General features: G+C 40.5%; 1 protein-coding gene across 7 annotated transcripts in view; it reads right to left on the bottom strand.

Annotated features, from left to right (window-relative positions):
* RUNX1T1 (RUNX1 partner transcriptional co-repressor 1) overlaps positions 1-18,678 on the bottom strand; it is a 149,810-nt gene extending 131,132 nt beyond the window's left edge. For 2 of the 7 annotated variants that reach the window (XM_063726717.1, XM_063726715.1), the window contains exon 1: positions 7,786-8,071. Coding sequence is in view for 2 of the 7 variants with exons in the window: in XM_063726714.1 (XP_063582784.1) it covers positions 8,104-8,224 (121 nt within the window). In the remaining 5 variants the exon portion in view is untranslated. Of the gene's footprint in view, positions 1-7,785; positions 8,072-8,103; positions 9,673-15,606 lie in introns of those variants that run through there. The other 5 variants (XM_063726721.1, XM_063726718.1, XM_063726716.1 and 2 more) reach the window with 5 other exon arrangements.
* Positions 18,679-18,897: the final 219 nt, after the last annotated feature.

Here is an 18,897-nt window from a genome sequence, read left to right on the forward strand (position 1 = left end):
GCACTCCACAGGACACAGCTGAAAAATGTCTGGTGAATTCAGAAGTTGAAGCTTAAATCAAAATGCTTGATATTCAAGACATTTATGATCTTTCTGCTCTCATTTCCCACTCATCACCCAAGGGCCCTTTTTGCTGCAGCCACAGTATTAATTTATTCTCTCTCCACCCCTACTCCACCCCAATACTCCTCCAAAGGTCTTTTCTACATCTAGGCTTCTGCACTCCCTATTCCTATGATATAACTTACCACAATCCTATTACAATAACTTTGCCTTGATTAATTCTACCTGTCTCAAGACAAGCTTAAATTCCAATTCACACGTGCCTCTAAAATCTCACTTGCTGAACCATTTAATTGGTAACTGATCAAGCTCCATCATCTTTGTAGCTATTTAATTTGTCCTAAGTGAATTTATCATTCAGTGGGAACTGAGCCGACTACCTGCTTGTGTCTACACCTAGCACACAGCTTTACACATAGAAGACATTTACTAAATATTTATCCATGTACTTCAGATTCACTCCCAAGGGTAAACATTTTACTTTTCTATCAGATGCTGTAAAAGGTGTCTTTACCATGCCTACCAAAACAGCATGTGACTTTCTTTATAAGTAGTCAAATCAGGTTTAATGGGTTGTTCATTTTATTGCTCTTCACCTATATTTTCCTCAATATTTTATACCTGCTCTCTCGAGCCAACTCAAATCTTAGGCACATCAATGGAGACTGATCACATTAACTCTTCCTTTAGACATGAACTGACCTACCTACCTTTATTTAAACAAAAGGATGAGAATTCATTGTCCACATTTGTTTCTCATCAGAGGTCAAATGCGGACCTCATTTCTAAATAAATCTAGCTGAACCGGAGAATGAAAATGTGTGACAGGTGGGCAAAGGAGCTGTGGAGTAAAGCACACTCCTTGTGTGACACATGATAAAAGTTACAGAATCCTAACAGTCACTTAAAAAGAACACTTTCACAGGAAAGGAGGATTACTATGTCAGTCTGATAAACACCCTGTTCCAATCCCAATATCATCTGCTGTTCTTCCCAGCTGTGTTTGCTCATCACTGTGTACATAACATATGCATAGACTCAGAAAATAAGCTATTAGTCTTCCACGACCTGTCTTACAGTTCACATGCCCCTGTATCTTGAGGTTAGGGAAAGGGGTATAGTACTTCTAGTTTAAGCTAGTCTAATCAACTTCCCAAGACTGCATTTAAAGCACAGCTTGTACCATGCTTATAACCAGTGGGGATGACTTCCTAATTTCTGATACTCCACTTGTCAATGTGCATTTGAAGTATTTTCCACAATACAGCTGTGCTATTTCCCTGGCACCATGATCTGTGCCAACCCTTTTAGGTACCATTATAGATCTGCTTTCCTAATATTAGGCTCTTGTCTCCTCACTAAGTGTTACTAGGTGGATTCTCCAAAAAGTCTAGTGGAAGAGTCCTCCCAGATACTCTTTATAATAACATCTCACAGCTAGTTCTCTCTCCTAGTGCTCTAATTATCTCATCACGTGTCCATGTCTAGCTCATTACTGCTCTGACACTGTTTCCCTTCATATTATCAGTGGCCACCCATCTCTTGAGCTTCTTTAGACAAATTACCATTACTGCTGCTAATATTTTATCTAATATTTCTCTGACATAATATTCAACCCAGTTAGTACCAACTAAGAATTCACTGTATATATACTCTTAAGACATTCTCCTTTGTGGCAAAGAATTTCAATTTGACTTCCCATTGAACTCTGAATACCAATGCAAAAATTTTCTACAGCCTATGAAGCAACAGTGCTTCCTCTGACATCCATTTCTACTGTCAGATGAAAATGATATTACTTCTAAGCCAAACCAATCCCAGACATCCTAGTAAACAGTAAGTTTCCACTGTCATTTTGGATGATGAGCAAGTGCTCACCTTGATCAAACCAGAAGAATGCCAAGAAACCCTAGCCTGGGTTTACTATTTATAACCACCCAAATTAAAATCAAATCTCTAATAATGTCTATATTTTAAATCATCTACATCAGTTTTACAAACTAAAGTACAAAATCAATAGGTAATAACTGAATTACTTAATTATTTTAGAAGCAATAGCAAACTATTTCTTCAGACAAAAAGAGAATTGTTTAGTCTTTCTTGAGATCTGATTCCTAGCCAGATGATAATGTGCCCATATTCAATTAAATAAGCTACCAGGTTCTCTCCAAAAAATGGCTCAAAGAGGTCATTTTCTAAATTTCCCAAGTGAAGCGAGTCCAAACTTTGAGACCTGGGGGTACGGTGAATGCCTGCTAAACACAAGCAACCCCATCCACCTCAGCCCCTAGCCCCTTACTCCCACTCCTAGGCGCTGAGTTCATCATCTTGTCCAGTAACTATGAGGGGAAAGCATAAAAGCAATTTTCCTTGGACAAGACCCAGACTCTTTAGTTCCCTCCTCACTACATAAACAGATTTATTCCTATATCATTCACCTCTGAAAAAGGAATCGTAAAAACAAAAATTTCAGACAATCATCTAAGATTTAGGATAGCTATGGAAAGAATGGCTCCCTAGTCCATAATGGCTCTTCTTTATGATGGAGAAGACTGGAATGATAGTAATATTCCACACTAATTTCCCAGTTAGATGAAGATTTATAGTGTCACCCACTCCAATCCCTGAATTAAAAAAAAAAAAAAAAGGATTTTTTTTTTTTCACTCTTCTAACCCTGGGAAAGCCCCAAAGCCTACTTTCAGTATCACACATAGACTTGTCCGTATGAGAGTTGGGAAGCCTAAGAATCACCTTCATCTTCTGAGAAATTTGCCTGAGGGCTGGAATGCACCCCAGGCCACCCAGCAAGTCAGTGATGGAACTGGAAAGGGAACTTCAGTTTGCCTATTAGTCAAGCGACTGCACACAGACACCAGGTCCTTTTTTTTTTTTTTTTCTTCTAATACAGAGGAAGCTTTACACTATGAAACTAGTTACAAACTCTTTTTTTCCAGCAGTAAAGGTGCTGTACGAGTCCTCTAACCTTATCTTAAGAGGTAACCAGGAAGTTGAACCTGGCCAACTGGGAAATGCTGAGATCAAGATATAATGGAGTGACCAACTAGGAAAGGAACAAGACTCAAGAACTAAGGACTGGGCAGAAAATCACTCCAGCATACTGGATAAGTTCAACAACGACAACAACAAAAACATTAAATCCTCATGGCCTCAGTGCAGTGTAGAATGAAGGTATTCTGATGCAGGAACACAATTTGGTAATAGAGAAGCCTGGATCAGGTGGTACTGAGGAATATAGACTAGCACACACTTGTGAGTATCCAAGGATATGTCAGCTAGAAGCCAACTCTGATTCCTAAGTGGGGGTGAAGAGGGGATAACTGAAAGAAAACAGTGGATAAGCAGATATGGCCACTGAGGGGAATATGCAGCCAATTATTCAGAGAATAAGGTCCTAAATAATTACTAAAGCTCAGGCACAAAGTAAGTCATTAATTTGGGGAATACAAAGAAACCTCAATTTTCTAAATTGGGGTGAAAGATCAAGCCAGAAGAGTAACTATGGCAAGAGTCTCAGAGCAATGGGCTGGAGTTCTTTGAAATGAAGAAAGTGAAACACTGGTTAATCAATTACTTAAAATCAGTGATGAGAATGTATGTGAAGGTTGGTTAAGGACAGGCTCATAGTAGGTCTCTAGTATTTATCAATTCCTCTCCTCTCTCCCAAGACCAACAACTAAGTAGCAGCCCTCAAGAGCCCTGAGCACACTTAGAAGTGGTCTGTGCCCCAGGTGTTATAAGATTAATGAACCCAGTCAATCACATTCCCCAAGGCACTTAGAGGTGCTTAGATTGCTGGAGACACAACGGGAAAACTTCACATTTGTGCCCTCTGCATTCCTCTTCTACAAGATCTATATTCTAAAGGCCCTATTCATCCAAATAGTGATTTGCTTTAGAGGCCTTGATCGATATGAAACCGACCAAAACAAATGCCTGCTTTATTCCTTCATGCATTACTTTATAAAGGTAATCACAATTAGAACTATTAAAGGAGATGATTTTAAGTTGGTATCTCTTGGTCCTTGAAAATATTAGTAGTTGTAGGCAACATTGACAGTTTTAAACTCTTTCGAACAAGCAGGTCTCACACTTTAAACATCAACCACGGGGCATTACTTTACCAGTAGTTCTGATGTAAGAGCCTGGACATATTTCATCAAGTATGAACATTTCAAAAAGAGGCACAGGAATCTCCCCTGTTGGTGTCATGTAAGGCACCGTGGCTTCAAAAACAACTCTCATTAGAAGATCACATCCCAAGTGAAGGGATTATGTCTGTGAATAAACTTTTTGTACACTGATACGTGATTCAGCATCTTTTCTTAAAAGTGTCAGAAACTGGTGCTATATTAGGGAAAATAGCCGCATGATGCCCAGCTCTCTTTAAGATATGCCAGCACGACATGCCATACTGAACTGTTCTTTGGGCTTGAAATTGGAAACTGCATTCCTTAAAAGCATTCTTCTTTGGTTGGTTCCATACATGTAATTGCAAATACTCACATCCAACATCGTTCTTCAAACTACCTCTTCTTTTGAGTTGGTGTTTTAGAAGAAACATTGCATTTGTTAATATCAAACATGCTAAGGTGTCACTGTGCCTGCCTTCCCCTTTATACATTCTTGAAATATTTTGAGTTTATCTGTGAAGAGTGTGTCTAGCAATTCACATGTGAAGCCACAAACTTAGCTAATTGATCCTCAGCAGCGATCAGGTCTCACCCCAGACAAATTACTATAGCCACAAGTCCACCAAACTGCAATCCAAGGTTGAGTCAGTATTGAACCTCATCCAAATTTCACCAGTCTTCCTTCTAGTTTAATTCTCTCTGCCCATGTTTTATATGGATAGCGTTGTCATTCACTTTCTTGTTATGAGGACGCAGTATTATTTTTATTATGATTATTTAAGACATCTTAAGAGTTTCCTTTTTAATTAAAATTAGATAATTTTAAAAGAACATGTCTTTCCTAGCAATGTCACTAGTAAAATGCATCCAATTTTTCTCTACGTGGTGCCTTCCCTGTCCACAAAACTTATTTGATTAGCAGTACTATAGAAGCTAAAGCTTTTGTATGCAGGCACTCAAGCATAATTTAATCATTTTATTTAAGCATGGAAAAGATTATTCTAAAAGCCCTGTTAGTAAAATATCCCTGATTAGTTTAAACTTACATTTGCAGGTATATTAAAGGTAAAATAAATCTCAGAATGCTCAGTATGCAAGAACAGTGTTAACTTTGTTGCAATAGTCCAGCAGTAAGTTAAAAATTGTAGTATTAGAGAATGTAAGGAATAACTATGTGATTTTCAATACATGTATTTAAACAGGTTATTTTAAAATAAATGGTTTTGTGTGAACCCCTTTTTATTACCAGGATTTTCACCTACGGAAACCTCTTTTATAGTCAAACAAGATGAGGTCTTAATTGCATACTACCATTTATCTGCTGAGGATAAAAGTGCCAACAAATGAAAATGCACATTAGGCAAGAGATTGTCAGAATAGAAAATTTTTTTATTTTTTTTATTTTTTTGTTTTTTTGTTTTTAAATAACCCACTCACATTAACAAAAGACTGCAGTAGCTTCCAAATTATAGGTTGTTATTTTTAGTGGAAGTAGTTCAATATTCATATTGGAGCAGATGTAGCAGTTTAACAAAACAGCTCTTCAAATCCTGCACAAATTGAAAACAGGAAAACTGATTGCATTTTCTCTTATCACTTTCCTTTTCTGAATTGACACTTTTGGCCTTCTGAAAATTTACACATGGCTTTCATCTCAACAGCACCTGCTGATCAAATAGATACCTAACATTTTCATGAAAATTGTATAAAGGACTAGTTTTGTTCTAAACACTGTAAAGGGCATCAGTTGCCTACTTGATGGCAACAATTGTCATGTATAAGTCATAGTCATAATAGATTTATTTTTCATAGATTTCTTTAACATAAAAATATGTTAAGTCCCTTCTGGTTTTTTTTTTTTTTCATATTCACTCTCTGTATGGTTCAAATTTGACTCAATGTTTGCCTAATACTTAGTTTTGTTATTTAAAGACTATGCAAAATTGTCTGAAAGGGTAAATTACACCAAGATAACAAACACTTAGTATTTCTCTGCCTTTGCTTGAAATACACATATTTATCTATATAAGTTATTGTCTATGCATGCACATGAGTGTAAAATACATACATCTCACTTTGTGTTCAACCCACTATCGCTTCTCGGCCTTTTGGCTAAGATCAAGTGTATTCCACCCACTAAAAGAAAACTGGAAACAAAAAGTCAGAGTCAGGCCCTATTTTTGAAGGGACCTTACACATTATTTTATGAGATATAGATTTAGCAGGTGCCTGGCTGTTTCAGTACCCCAGACTGGAAAAGAACGAATGTCACTCATGCAACAAACTGGTCACCTAAATAGTGACCGACCACTCACTGTAAATAACTACAGGTAAAGGTAAATCTTGAAAATGGGTATCCTTCTATATAAAATATGCAAGATCGATGGCTAGCATGCTTTTCAGATTTTTAAACATGCTCCACATATTTCTCTATAACATCCAATTCTGGGTAAAATTAAAGATGTTCCTAAGACATGCTATCTGCTAGCTTCTTAGCCAAAAGAGCCCTACCCTTTCTGAAAGATTCCAGGCTGTCCTTTCCCATTCTGTCTGGGTGATAAGGAAACCTGAAGGCAGAAATGACATACAGTAATATATGTGCCACTCTGGCCAGTTGGTCTGTGAATTTCAGTGTTTCATCATGCTCACTGAGGCAACAGCAAACCTGAAATGTCAATATGTTCAGTCAATGGAAGTAAAATAATGGGACTCTATTGTCTTACCCAATCGATCCGCTGCTGTCAACAAGGAAACATGCCCCCCTGGCTTTAAACAAATTTTAATTAGGCTTTTAGTTACTGGATCGTATCTATCTATCTATGAAAACACCTATTTTGACAACGTGTAGAAGGCAAAACAACCATCTTTTCCACTTTTCTTCATTTTAAGAACCTTCTAAAGTTGATATTACAATGTTTCAAATACTTGTGAGTCAATAAGACATGTTGTCTCCTTTTTTTAAACTAGCTCCAACCAAAAGATTTCATGGTTCAAATCCAAAATACAAATCTACCTAACAGACTTGTAGCGATTTTTCTTCTCCTCTAGGCTGAGTTGAGCCATACTATAAAATCAACTAATTCCATATTAAAAGTAGGCTTCATTTGCTTTTCTTACTCATTCAAGTACTGTTAGCATCAATTTATCACGCATTTAAAACAAGTCACACAAAACCAAACATTAATGATCAGTCCCAAAGCCTTTACCCTCTTTTCTCAGTTCATCAATCCTAAATGCAAGGGGTAAGTGAAATTCCTGTTAAAATCAGGGAGGTGCATGGTGCTGAGAAGGGTAGGGGGTTGTCAGGGGAGAGGAAATAAGACATTTTAAGTTATCCAAATTGCACCAGTTCTCTAGCCCTTCCTTCCACCAAAAGAGAGACAGTCTCACCTTAAAATAAAAATGAACTAATCAAGTTGTTAAGCAGCTTTGTCTCTCCCTTCTTCATCTAAAGGCTTCAGCGTCCAGTCAATAAATAATCTATTGTTCCCCCTTTATCGAGTCTCTTTAAACCTATTCAGACTGGCAAAACTAAACCCAATTAAAGATAAGGCCCTCCGGTATTCTCACCTCGGTGAGTCCTGTCTGGATAGCAGAGGTGATGGGAGATAGCGTCAAGGCCAGGGTAGATGCCTCCTCCTCACCCCACACAACAAAAGGCAGATTTCTCTTTCTCACTCTGCTAATCTTTAAATGTAAATTCTCTCCGCCAGCTAAGAGGAGCGACAGATAACATGTTACATCTTCACTTCTCCTGGTCTTATCGACTTCTGAATCATTTGGAAAGGGAGAGAGGGAGAGAGAAAAGCCGCCTCCCCACGCCCCCCTTCCTCCTGGCCACCCCTCCTTCCTCCCTGCTCGCCTCCCTCCCCTGTTCACGGAGATTACCTTCTGGCAAAGGAGCGCGGGAGAGCGGCCGCGGCCGAGGCGGCACCCAGACCGCGGCTTTGTATTCATTAAACACACATTGGAGCTTATCAGAAGTAAAAGCCTTGTCAGGATGGCACATTGTGTGTGAGTGAGTGTGTGAGCGCAGGAGGGAGAGGAGAGAAGCCAACGTGCATCAGGGTGATTACAATATCAGCAGGGCCCAGATGGAGGCAGGAAAATAAACAGAGGGTGCGTGTGAGACGGAGCGGGAGAGGGAGGAAAAGTGGGAGAGGGAGGGAGAGAGAGAAGACAGAAAGGGACAGGCAGGAGGGAAGGAGGGATGGAGGAGGGGGCGGGGGCTCAGACCCCAGGATGGGGCCAGAAAGTGGGGGAGAGCTACCCTAAGGCTATCCGGGAATGAGAGGCAGGCTAGAAGTCGCCTGCATGCCCAAATCTACCCCTACCACCCAAAGAAGGGAGGAAACCAGCAAACTGTATTTCCCTGCTCCAGGGCTAGGCTGGAACATGTTAGAGATTCTGTCAAGGTCAGAGGAGGATCAAGAGCTCTCTCTTGACAGAGCCTAAGGAGACAGTCGCCATCTCACCTCCATCCAAATAGCCACATTTTGCAAAACAAACCTACTGAGTCTATGGAGCAGTTAAGCAGCCTTCCAGACCAACCTCAAGTCGGAGTTCTTGTCCCTTTCTTTGCTAACTCCAATATTCCTAAATTCCAGCCCCTGCACATTCACACATGCAGAGATATAAAATAGCTCCTGTCCCTGAACTTTAATGTGTCCCAGTTGAAGACTCCTGCAGCCAGCATCATTGTGATAAGGAGGAACACTTGTGATTGGTAGCTACAGGTGACTCTTAGAGACCTGCTCCACCTCCAGAAATTGTGTTGGGGGAGGAGGCTCCTTGTGTGTGCATCTGAGAGTCTATTTTGGAGGTAGGAATCTGAAATTGAGGCAATCAATCTCGGCTTGAGCTGCCTCATGGCTCTTCACCCACCCAGAGCCAGAGAATCAATCAGAGAACAAGCAAGGGCTAAGCTCGTCTGTCAGTCCAGAGTTCATCCCCCTCCCCAGCAGGGTCAGGAAGGAGACACACCTGAGTAGTCCCTTGGGAGTCCCTTTTCACTTTTAAATACACCCATCAGACAATGTGAACATCTGATCAGCTCCTTAATGGAGTGCGGATAATGCAGCAAAGGAGGTTATTTTATTGGGGGAGGGGAAGTATTTGGTTGTGCTGTGTTTCAAGGCACTGAAGCTTGGTTAAGAAGCTCTCACTACAGCATGAAGGGTGAGTTCAGAATGAAGGAGCCAATAAACTACACAATTGTTCATGGTATGCACTGTAGCCCTAGCTGCTGTGAAACTTCAGGTTATAAAATAGTTTATGCATGGGGTCTCCATAGAAAGGAATAAAATAGGGATGGAGGGTAAGGCTAGTGAGTAGAAAAAAAAACAATAGCAAGAGAACTAGCCCCTGCCTTTTAAGGGAACCAAAGTTTAAGAGGCCCTTTAGAAAATGAGGAGAAGCACTGTTTAATCAGGCACTCCCCTCCAAATCACTTGGCCAAAAATCGGTTTTATGTGTAGTTGAGCACCACCCTCTCTCCCCCACCCCACCCAAACACACACACACCAATGTTCCAACCCCAAGAATAGAATTAAAAGAAATTTGATAGGTAACACAAAGTGAAAAAAGCTGGGCATAGGTGGGGGAAGGGCATGTGTGAAAATCTTGTCATGCAATGAATGTCAGATAAAAAGGGGTCTGCCACAATCCTCCAGTAATCCAATAATGTGGAAAACCTCATGGTATCACTGAGACGAGAACAAGGTAATATTTCTCCATAAATCTTCAAAAAGTGACCAGGTTCAATAGTTAGAGAAGGGTGCAAGGATAGGAAGTAAAACACTTGGCTGGCTACATTACAAAATCAAGTGAGCTTTAAATGGGTGAAAATCTGTCATTCTTACATGTTTTAAATTTAATAACAGATTTCTAGCGTATCACTTTAGCTCTCATAAAACGTCACCTGTCACCTTTTCTCTAGCTATTCTAGAAAAATGCATTCAGAGTAACCGAAAGCAACCACACATACCCCCACCCTTTATTGCATTTTAGTTAGATCAGCTTGGACACAGACTACATACAAACACCTAAAAATCCAACAAAACTCCAGAGGAAGAAAAATACAATTTACAAGTGCCCACTGATTTTTCCATCACATGCTCTTTTAAGAAATGCTATTTAAAAAAAAAAAATTGCATTACTATTGCTTTCAAACCCAGAAAAGGTTTGCTTTTTTTAAAAGGGGCATCCCAAATACTAGAGGCATAAAGAAATCTGTTCAAAAGCTAATCTGCCAGTGGTCTTATTTTGTAAATGCACAGTATTTCTATTAGTACCTTGTTCGTTCATTGACTTTTGGCTCACAGTTATAGAAAAGATCAACCAATTCTCAAATGGGAAGAATCCATGACTCTCTTCCAAAGCAAACACTTTGCTGCAAAGCTTTCAATTAAAAGAAAAAACAGCAATACAATAATCAAGAAGTATAATCACAGAAGAAGTGTACAACAGAAAGTGGTTTCTATAATCACAGCTGTCTTCAAGTCCAGGCTAGAGACTAGAAATCTTAATTTCAACTAGTTCTTTTCTTAATAATAGGTTACCTTCCTATAAAAGCAAGAAGTCCATCTGCCCCAGGCAGATAAGTTTTGAAGCATTAATTCAGATAAAAATCTAGCATTTTCTTTCTTTCTTTGAGTATGTGAATTCTAGTGTGCTATAATGTGAGAATTCCAACATATGACCATTATGGCATAATATCTCATTGCTCAGCTTGTCATTATTTCATTTGTAATTCTTATGTTAATTATGTTCATAATTACTATAAACAGATGTGGTAGACATTCATGTGACCTTTTATTGCAGAATGCATTCCTCACTCATTTTGCTTTAATTTCTCATGGATACAAAGCTGAAATGCAGGAAAAAGAAAAAGCCTTTCCAATTTTCCAATGTTTTATATGCGTAAGCTAAAACAGAACCTACCTTCTACTTCATCTCCATTTCAGAATATCATAATATTCTTAATGTTTAAGCTGCTTTATACAGCACATTTCTAAATTGCACACTGAACCTCACTGCTGCTCACTAAATTGTAGCTATGGATGCCAAACAAAGGCTAACATCCATGTCTAAGTTGTTTGTCTTTTTTTAATATCAAAGGTTAATGCAACAGAATTGTGCTTCAAAACCAAATGCCTAGCAGCTACATAGCGATTTATTCACTCAGAACTCAACCATCACCCTCTTTACATAAAACACATTTACAATAAAATCAGTATGGATTTCATTAGCTGAAAACCTCCTCGAATTTCATTTCTTTGGCCCTAATCTATAATTAGTCTGGACAGACAGGTGCAAACCCTTCTCTTCTACAGATGGCTACTGGAAATGGTGCAAAGTAGCTCCTTCTGTTTAAACAACACAGAGATAACCTGCTCTGTCTTATCACTTACAATTACCTCCATTAAACTGAACTAATGTTTGCTTTAATAAAATGTTCACTGTTCTTTAAACATTATTTAGGAACTCTTATATTAATGGCTGTGAAAAAAAGTGAAGTTGGAAGGTGTCTCTAGATAATAATAAATAGTTTATTCTGGATAAAATGTTCCCACTGACAAATAATACTCAGGTTTGCAGAGGTGTTTTAGTTGATTGAATATTTGTTATTTTGCATAAATAGAGTCAAATTTGATTTTTAAAAGGCAAACATAATTTAACAAGTTGGGAGAGATAACATTTTTCCTGAATTTAGAAAAAGTTTAAATTTTTTTCTTATAGATTTTAAGTTGTTATTAACATGTAGAAATTAAAATCCTTATTATTTTCAAACGACATTTATGTTAACTTAGTTTTATGCATTTGTTTAACTTCTGATAGATTATTCTCCAAGTTGAATGAGTTCACTCTTTTAAGGCACATCTTAAAAATTAACTATGAATGTGAGTGCACTCTGCAAGCACATGGTTAAAAGCAACTCCATTCCATAATAAATAACTTCTCTACAGCCAGAGCTCACTTCTCCCTGCTTCTGCTATCAATAAAGTCTGTGGATCACTATATGATGAATAAGGTGTCCATAAAACAAAGAACCTTTAAATGCCCAAACAGCAACAAATAAATAGCCTTTCTCACTGAACTTACATAACTTACAGTAATAGACTCCAGCAAAATGCAACTGACTCGGTTTTTTTCACATGCAAATCCTGCAGGTGCCAATTTTTCAGACTGCTTTGCTATGAAGGGCTATGTTGCCTGCATAAAACCTCAGTGAAGAAGGCTTTGCATTCAGTGCCTGTCAGCTGATGTTCATATCAAAGAAGTGAGAAACAGGATTTGACAGTGAAGAATGTCCTAAACTGACAACCACTGACCAGCATTCCTATTGGAAGCATTTCTTTCTTGTGATCCTTTTTCAGTGTTTAAAGAAATGCAAGATTTTTTGGCTAAGGTTCGATTTGATAATAAAATAAATTATAATGGCACCTTAAATTTGTGTAGTTCTTTGCAATTTATGAAGTGCTCTTTTATCTACAAATATTTAGACTAACACCTCAATGGGAGAGCACATCATCAAATACTAACATCAAGAGCAATATTTTACTCCTCTCAGGAAAAGAAAATTGTGCAAATATTAAAAAGCTGCAGTCCCATAGCTGCAAAAATACTATCCTTGCAATTTAATAGTGCAATGTATTGTATTGCACATTGAATGATTTTTATTAGAAAGGATCTTTTAAAGATCATTTTAACACAAATTATTAGCAGGTATTAATGGACCACAGAGACTAAGTCCACAAAGGATAATATCATTTCAAAGACTTCTAGTCTGCTTTGAGTTGTACAAACATAAAAGAAAAAATAGACTGTTTTCTCCACTGCTTTTATTAGGTATAAACTGGACAATGGAGAAACTGAGTATTGAAATTCTCTTATGCAATATTTAGATTTTCAAATAAAGTCACTGCTATCTAGTTTATAATAAAATTATTAATGACTAAACAAAAATATTTAATAAAAAGTTAACCTCAGTATTTAAAAAGTCCGTTTTTATGCACCCAGTATAAGACTGATTGTTTTGTTGGAATTTCATCTTTTAAAATAATAAACCAACAAAATATAAAATGCTGAACACAGCACAAGAAATAATGGACTTCAACTTCTTCAGCATCCATCCTGGCTGCAAAAAAAGCCCGGATCAAACCAAGATTCCCTGATTACTATTGGGTGAGATTGTCAGACTTCTCTGAAACAAAAAAAATCAGTAAAGGAAAAAAACGAAAATGAAATCAAATAACCCTATCTTTATTATCTGAAAATCATAATAATATTATAAACTAGACTTTAAGGATAAAAGAGGGGGAAATCCACAGAATTATAAATTTGCTTCTGTGTATACACATCACAGCTGACATAAACACTCAGGTTGGGGCTATGACAGTTTAAGAAACAATGGTGTTTGGTGACCTTTTCTAAAGAACTGTGTGACAGGAGAAACTGGGCACAACAGAATACTCACATGGTCAAGGCAAACGCTGCCATAAACTAAAAGGAGGCCCCCAACACTAACAAACCGTTTATCACAGAGAAGCTGGTCAATTTGTATTCTAGGGAGTGTGGACTCACTGGGCACAGACCCAGTTCCACTCCTGTTCTATGCAAAGGAGGGCAATGATAATAAAAGCTCCTGAGTGCACTTAAAAATGGTACAGATGTTGAAAAGGAGACTAGGAGAGGGAAAAAAATCCCTGTAAAACACATTTCAGTTCACACAGAAGGTATAAGGAATGCTTTGGTCAGAAACCCGACCTTTATCAGGAGATAAATCAATCTGCAGCAGCTGCGGATAGCCATTTATATACAGGCCCTGGGCAGATTAATTAAGGAAAACGAAGTTAAAGATTCGAGGGGCCTCAGTTACACTAAGCACATGAAGTTTGTCTGGAGTGGCCTCTCCAGCTCTCCTGGTCTTCATTCCCTCGCTCTGGCCTCGGGCGCTGTTCTGCAGGACCTCCTCCACGGGAATCCTAGCTATTCCTTAAAGCGACCTTCTGCAGATTCCCCCAGGAAGCAGCAGCCAGGCTAGGGCACGGTGGAATTTGTGGTGCCCAGTCTTCAAGGGTTTCTCCGCTACGCTTTGCAAGGAATGAGGAGACCATGGGCTGCACGGCCGCCCAGCCAAATCCTCCAAACTGAAAGGCCTTTTGGGGGAGAAGGGGAGGGAAGGCGGCTATTTTTAGTAACAGTTGTGGCTCACATCCTACTTCCCGGAATCACAGTACTCAAACTTTTCCAAGGGTTGACCGCCCTTACAAAAAATAAAAAATAGCACGTTTCAAAAAACAGATTTGAGCGCCTTGTGCTGACCTAGCCGTATTTGCTCAAAGCACCCCAGTCAGCGCCAGGTCCGCCCGGGATAAGAGGTCTGGGTGCGCCAACCAACTCGGTCCTTTTAGGTTCGCAAAGAGGGCGGTGAGCGGCGGGCCCCGGAGCGCGTCTCCACTGGCCCGGGGGCTTCACCAGAGGGGTTCCTGGAAAACGAAAGGAATTATCCGGACGCGGCTCCAAGTCTGGACCCCTTCGGGCGGGAGCTACAGGGCACAAGGTTGTGCTCCCCACTCAGAAGAAGCGGACACCGAGTCGGGGCCGCGACGGGAACACCCAGGAGGGCCGGGGCGACTGGGTCCGGAGCGCGCAGAGGTCGGGCGGGGACGACGCTCCCCATCGGCCCCTGACTGCGAAGCCCGGGACCAGCCCCGGGCGGGAGCCGCCGTCCTCCCGCTCACCCAGGGGCTTCCCAGTCCAGCACCCCAAACGGCCAGGAGTAACAGAGAAAGTTCGCAGGCAGGCGCAGAGCGCCTGGGTACCTCTAAGCAAACCCCCACCCTAGTTGCAGCCGGGTCCCAAAGTTAAGATCCCGCCTCTCCTACTCCTTAGGGCTAAGTTTTCCACCATCAAAACAAGCCTTTGCTTCCAGTTTACAGAAAAAGAAAAAAAAAAAAAAAAAAGAAAGAAAAAGAAAAAAACCCACGATGCGGGCATAGGGCCACCTGCCAAATGCACTGTGGGCACCTCGATCGGTTGTTTTGTCGGGGGAGAAACCCACTCGTCATCTTCCTGCTCGCATACCGTTGACTATGGAGAGGGAAGAAAAATTATTTTTAAAAGACAGTGTGGGGAATATAATAGTAAAAATTGCATCCTCGGCTGACCCGCGAAGTTCAGTGTCATCGCAGACCGGAGTCACCCGCGATGTTCCTCTTTGCCCTGGTGCGTAGTCCTACCCTAATTGAGCGACAAGTACAGCCTGGAGCCTCGCGGTCGAATAATCCAAACGAAGATGACGGTCATCGGAACAGTAATTAATAACAGTCAGGGGCCCGTCCCCGCCGCCCGCCCGCCCGCCGGCCAAGCCCTCCCGCGGGCACTTACACTGCACAGGGCCGGAGAGTCCCACCATCCGCCACAGGATCCGAGCTGCAAATAAAACTTCCCGTCGTCTCGGCCGGCCCGCAGGGCGACGGGGCGAGGGCGCGGCGCGGCTTCCCTCGCGAGGCCAGAGTGTCCGCGGCCACTCGCCCACGCGCGCTCTCCACGAGGCCGCGGAGTCGCGCCGCGGAGCGACTACGGCCGCCCGGCGCTGCGCAGAGAGAGCTGCAGTGCAAAAAGCCCGGGGTCGGGGACGCCAGCCAAACGCAACCTCCACGCAGAGCCCAAGACTTGCGGAGCTCTGCTCTCCTCCTCCCGCCTCCCTCCCTCCCTCCGCTTTTCTGTTGTTGCTGCTGTGGCAGACAAATGTGATGTGGGGCGCAGGGAATTGCCACTGTCACAGGCGGCGTCTGCGTCTGCCTCGCCCGCCCTCGCTCACTCTCGAGGAAGGCGACGCATTTATCTGCAGGGCGGCCGGGCGTCCGCCGGGGAGCAGGAGCGCCGCGCGCTGTGCGCCGAGAGCGCCCGCATCAGGCCGGCTCCGGCGCGCGCTCGCGCCAGGGGCGCCGCGGCCGCTCGGGAGGGAGGTGGCTGCGCGGCCGCTACCAGGTGCAGGGGGGAGGGCCCGCGGCGGGGCGGGGGGAGGTGGAAGTGGGAGACATCTGTGTCGTGCGGGGGTCACGGAGGTCAAGTATATGTTAACAATGGGCAGGCCCGGCACGCTAGGGCGCGCGGGCTGGCGGGCGGCCTCCCTCCCGGCTTTGCCTTTTCCCATGCAGGCTGGACGTGGGGTTGGCTCCCTAATGATGCCTTCCCGGGCCGCCAGCTCTCAGGCGGCCCGAGTGCCCTGCAGTAACCCAAGACGACCACTTTCCCCGGCCATCTGGAGCGCTCCCGGCTGCCCTGCCTGTGTCTCATCACTGGCTGAAGAGACAGCTCTGCTAGAAATCAAGCCACTCTCAGATCTCCTCTCTAATCCCCTTCTGTTAGCTGATTTCCAGACTGACTATTTGCTTTCGCATTAGATAATAGCCTTAGAGAAAACAATTATCATTTTCTTTTATTCCCTTTGTTTTTCTACTTCTCCCATAGTATACCATTAAGAGGGACGGCTTTCTATCTCAGGTTTTTGTTAGATGTGTCCCCCTCCCCCAAACATTAATATCAATACTTGGGGGCAGGGTGGGGGGTAGTCCCGGAGGAAAAGATAGGGTGAAAGAATTCCAGATATTTCCAGAGTAAATAAATAATCTCGGTGAAGAGGACTGACAATTTGTACAGAGCCAAAAAAGGGCTTGAATAATAATGAAAATATTAATATGTAGGTCAAAAATGATCAGATAATGGCTTGCAATGTTAAGTAAAATGAAATCTTTTAAAATTACTATGGAAAGGTACCCTGACTGCAAATGTTGTTGTATTTAGTGGAACTATTTGAAATCCTACTCTGAACCATGTTTTCTCCAACTAGCCTAAATCAATGTAAGATGTCCTGAATACGTGTTTTAAAATCTCATTTTTACAAAGGAAAAAAGTCGTCAGATAGAGTCTGAGTCGGCCTGATGCAGTTAAGAACTGATGAGACATTTGTGGGTTTTATTTTCTGAAGTGGTGTTTCAAATATTTAATAGTGAGTAAAATCCCTTCCCCCATCCTTTTAAACCCAGCTGGAGCTTCCAATTCTGAAGTCTTTTCAGACTCTACTAATTTTTAGCAATTCATTTCCAGAAAACACTCATTGTACATTCTCCCCTCTCCTTGGGACATTTGTCTAATGAATTATAATAGATTAATGAATTGCAATGTTAAGTCTTGGTATTTGATATTATGATGCTCTTAATTTGAATCTCATTTTATCAAGGTGTACATTCTATAATAATTTCTGCATTACACTTCTTTATATTTTGCTATACTCGCAAATCTTAACAGCATGAATAATCTTAAACTATAAAATTTTATGTACACCATACTAATATAACTACTTTGTGTAGAAAATTATGTCAAAGATTACTATTGTTCTTAAAAGAATAAAATCATGTTGACATTTTATTATTCTATTACCTGTATTATCTCTTCTGTCCCCCAAATTGAAACCAAATAATTTGGATTCTGGAGGGATAGAGTCATCTTTATTTAAAATTTAAAAAATGATACCTGAATCAGGAATGATTCTTGTGAAATAGTGTTTCTTCTAAAATCATAATTTAAGATATAGAAAAAGTAAATCAGCAATAGTTTTAAGATATAAAAAAGCAGGGACAGAAATAAAATAGAAATGTTATGCTACATTTTTCTTCTGTCTGTAAATTGTGCCAGTGTAGGTGTAAAATTATGGTAGAAACTTTGAACTTCTGAATCAGTGGAAAGTAACTTGCAGGAAATCAAATCAGAATTGTACACAATCGAGATACATTCATGACACCAAGGCATATTTTGTAAGATGCCACAAGCCTTATAGGATCTTCCTTTTTGCTAGTCATACTTCTGGAAAAATAATGATCGTTCTTTAGTTATACTTCTTAAAAATTCTGGATTTGGTTTTATATCAGATAGAATATATCACAACTTGAGTTGTTTTCCAAATTCTGATAAAAGCAGTGGAAGAACCTGTATCCTTGAGTTGATGTATAAAGATTATTCAATATATTCCTTAATCCCACTTGCTACCTCCTTGAAAGGCCTGTGTTCTACAAAAGGTAGAACATGTTTTCCTATAGGGTTTATCCTCGTATTATCTCCTAACTCCTTTATTTGGAGCAAATAATAACTATAGGGGCCAATTCAAGCGTAAGATGATTCTTGAATTGCAAAATCTAGGAAAATAAAACATATTAAATGAAAAGGGAGGAACTGGTTGATACTGTGTGGTGCCAGAGTATGAATTACCTGAAAACAGTACAGGGCCATAAAATATTTGGCTAACCTTAGACTTGGGGTGGCAGATACACATGACAATGTTCAAAACAAATAAACTATTAATTGATTTTTTAAAAAATCCGAGGAGACAGGATGAATAATAAGTCTTCATATCTGTACACTCACAGGAAAGATAAGGTTTCTGTACCCTCAAGGCTAGTTTACTAAAAGCAAACAAACAAACAAACAAAAACATGTAAGCACCTACCTACCACAACAAAACCACTAAATTAAAAGAAAAAATACATAATAATGTCTTAAAGTATTTTTAAAAACCCTTGCTAACAACTTTATTTTTTCACACTTTAGAATATATTTTTCTCACATCATCAAATTTTTATTATTGTAAAAATACTGAGTTCTTTCAATTTACAGGGT

This window comes from Pongo abelii, chromosome 7 (genome assembly GCF_028885655.2).
Source record: "Pongo abelii isolate AG06213 chromosome 7, NHGRI_mPonAbe1-v2.0_pri, whole genome shotgun sequence".
NCBI lineage: Eukaryota > Metazoa > Chordata > Mammalia > Primates > Hominidae > Pongo > Pongo abelii.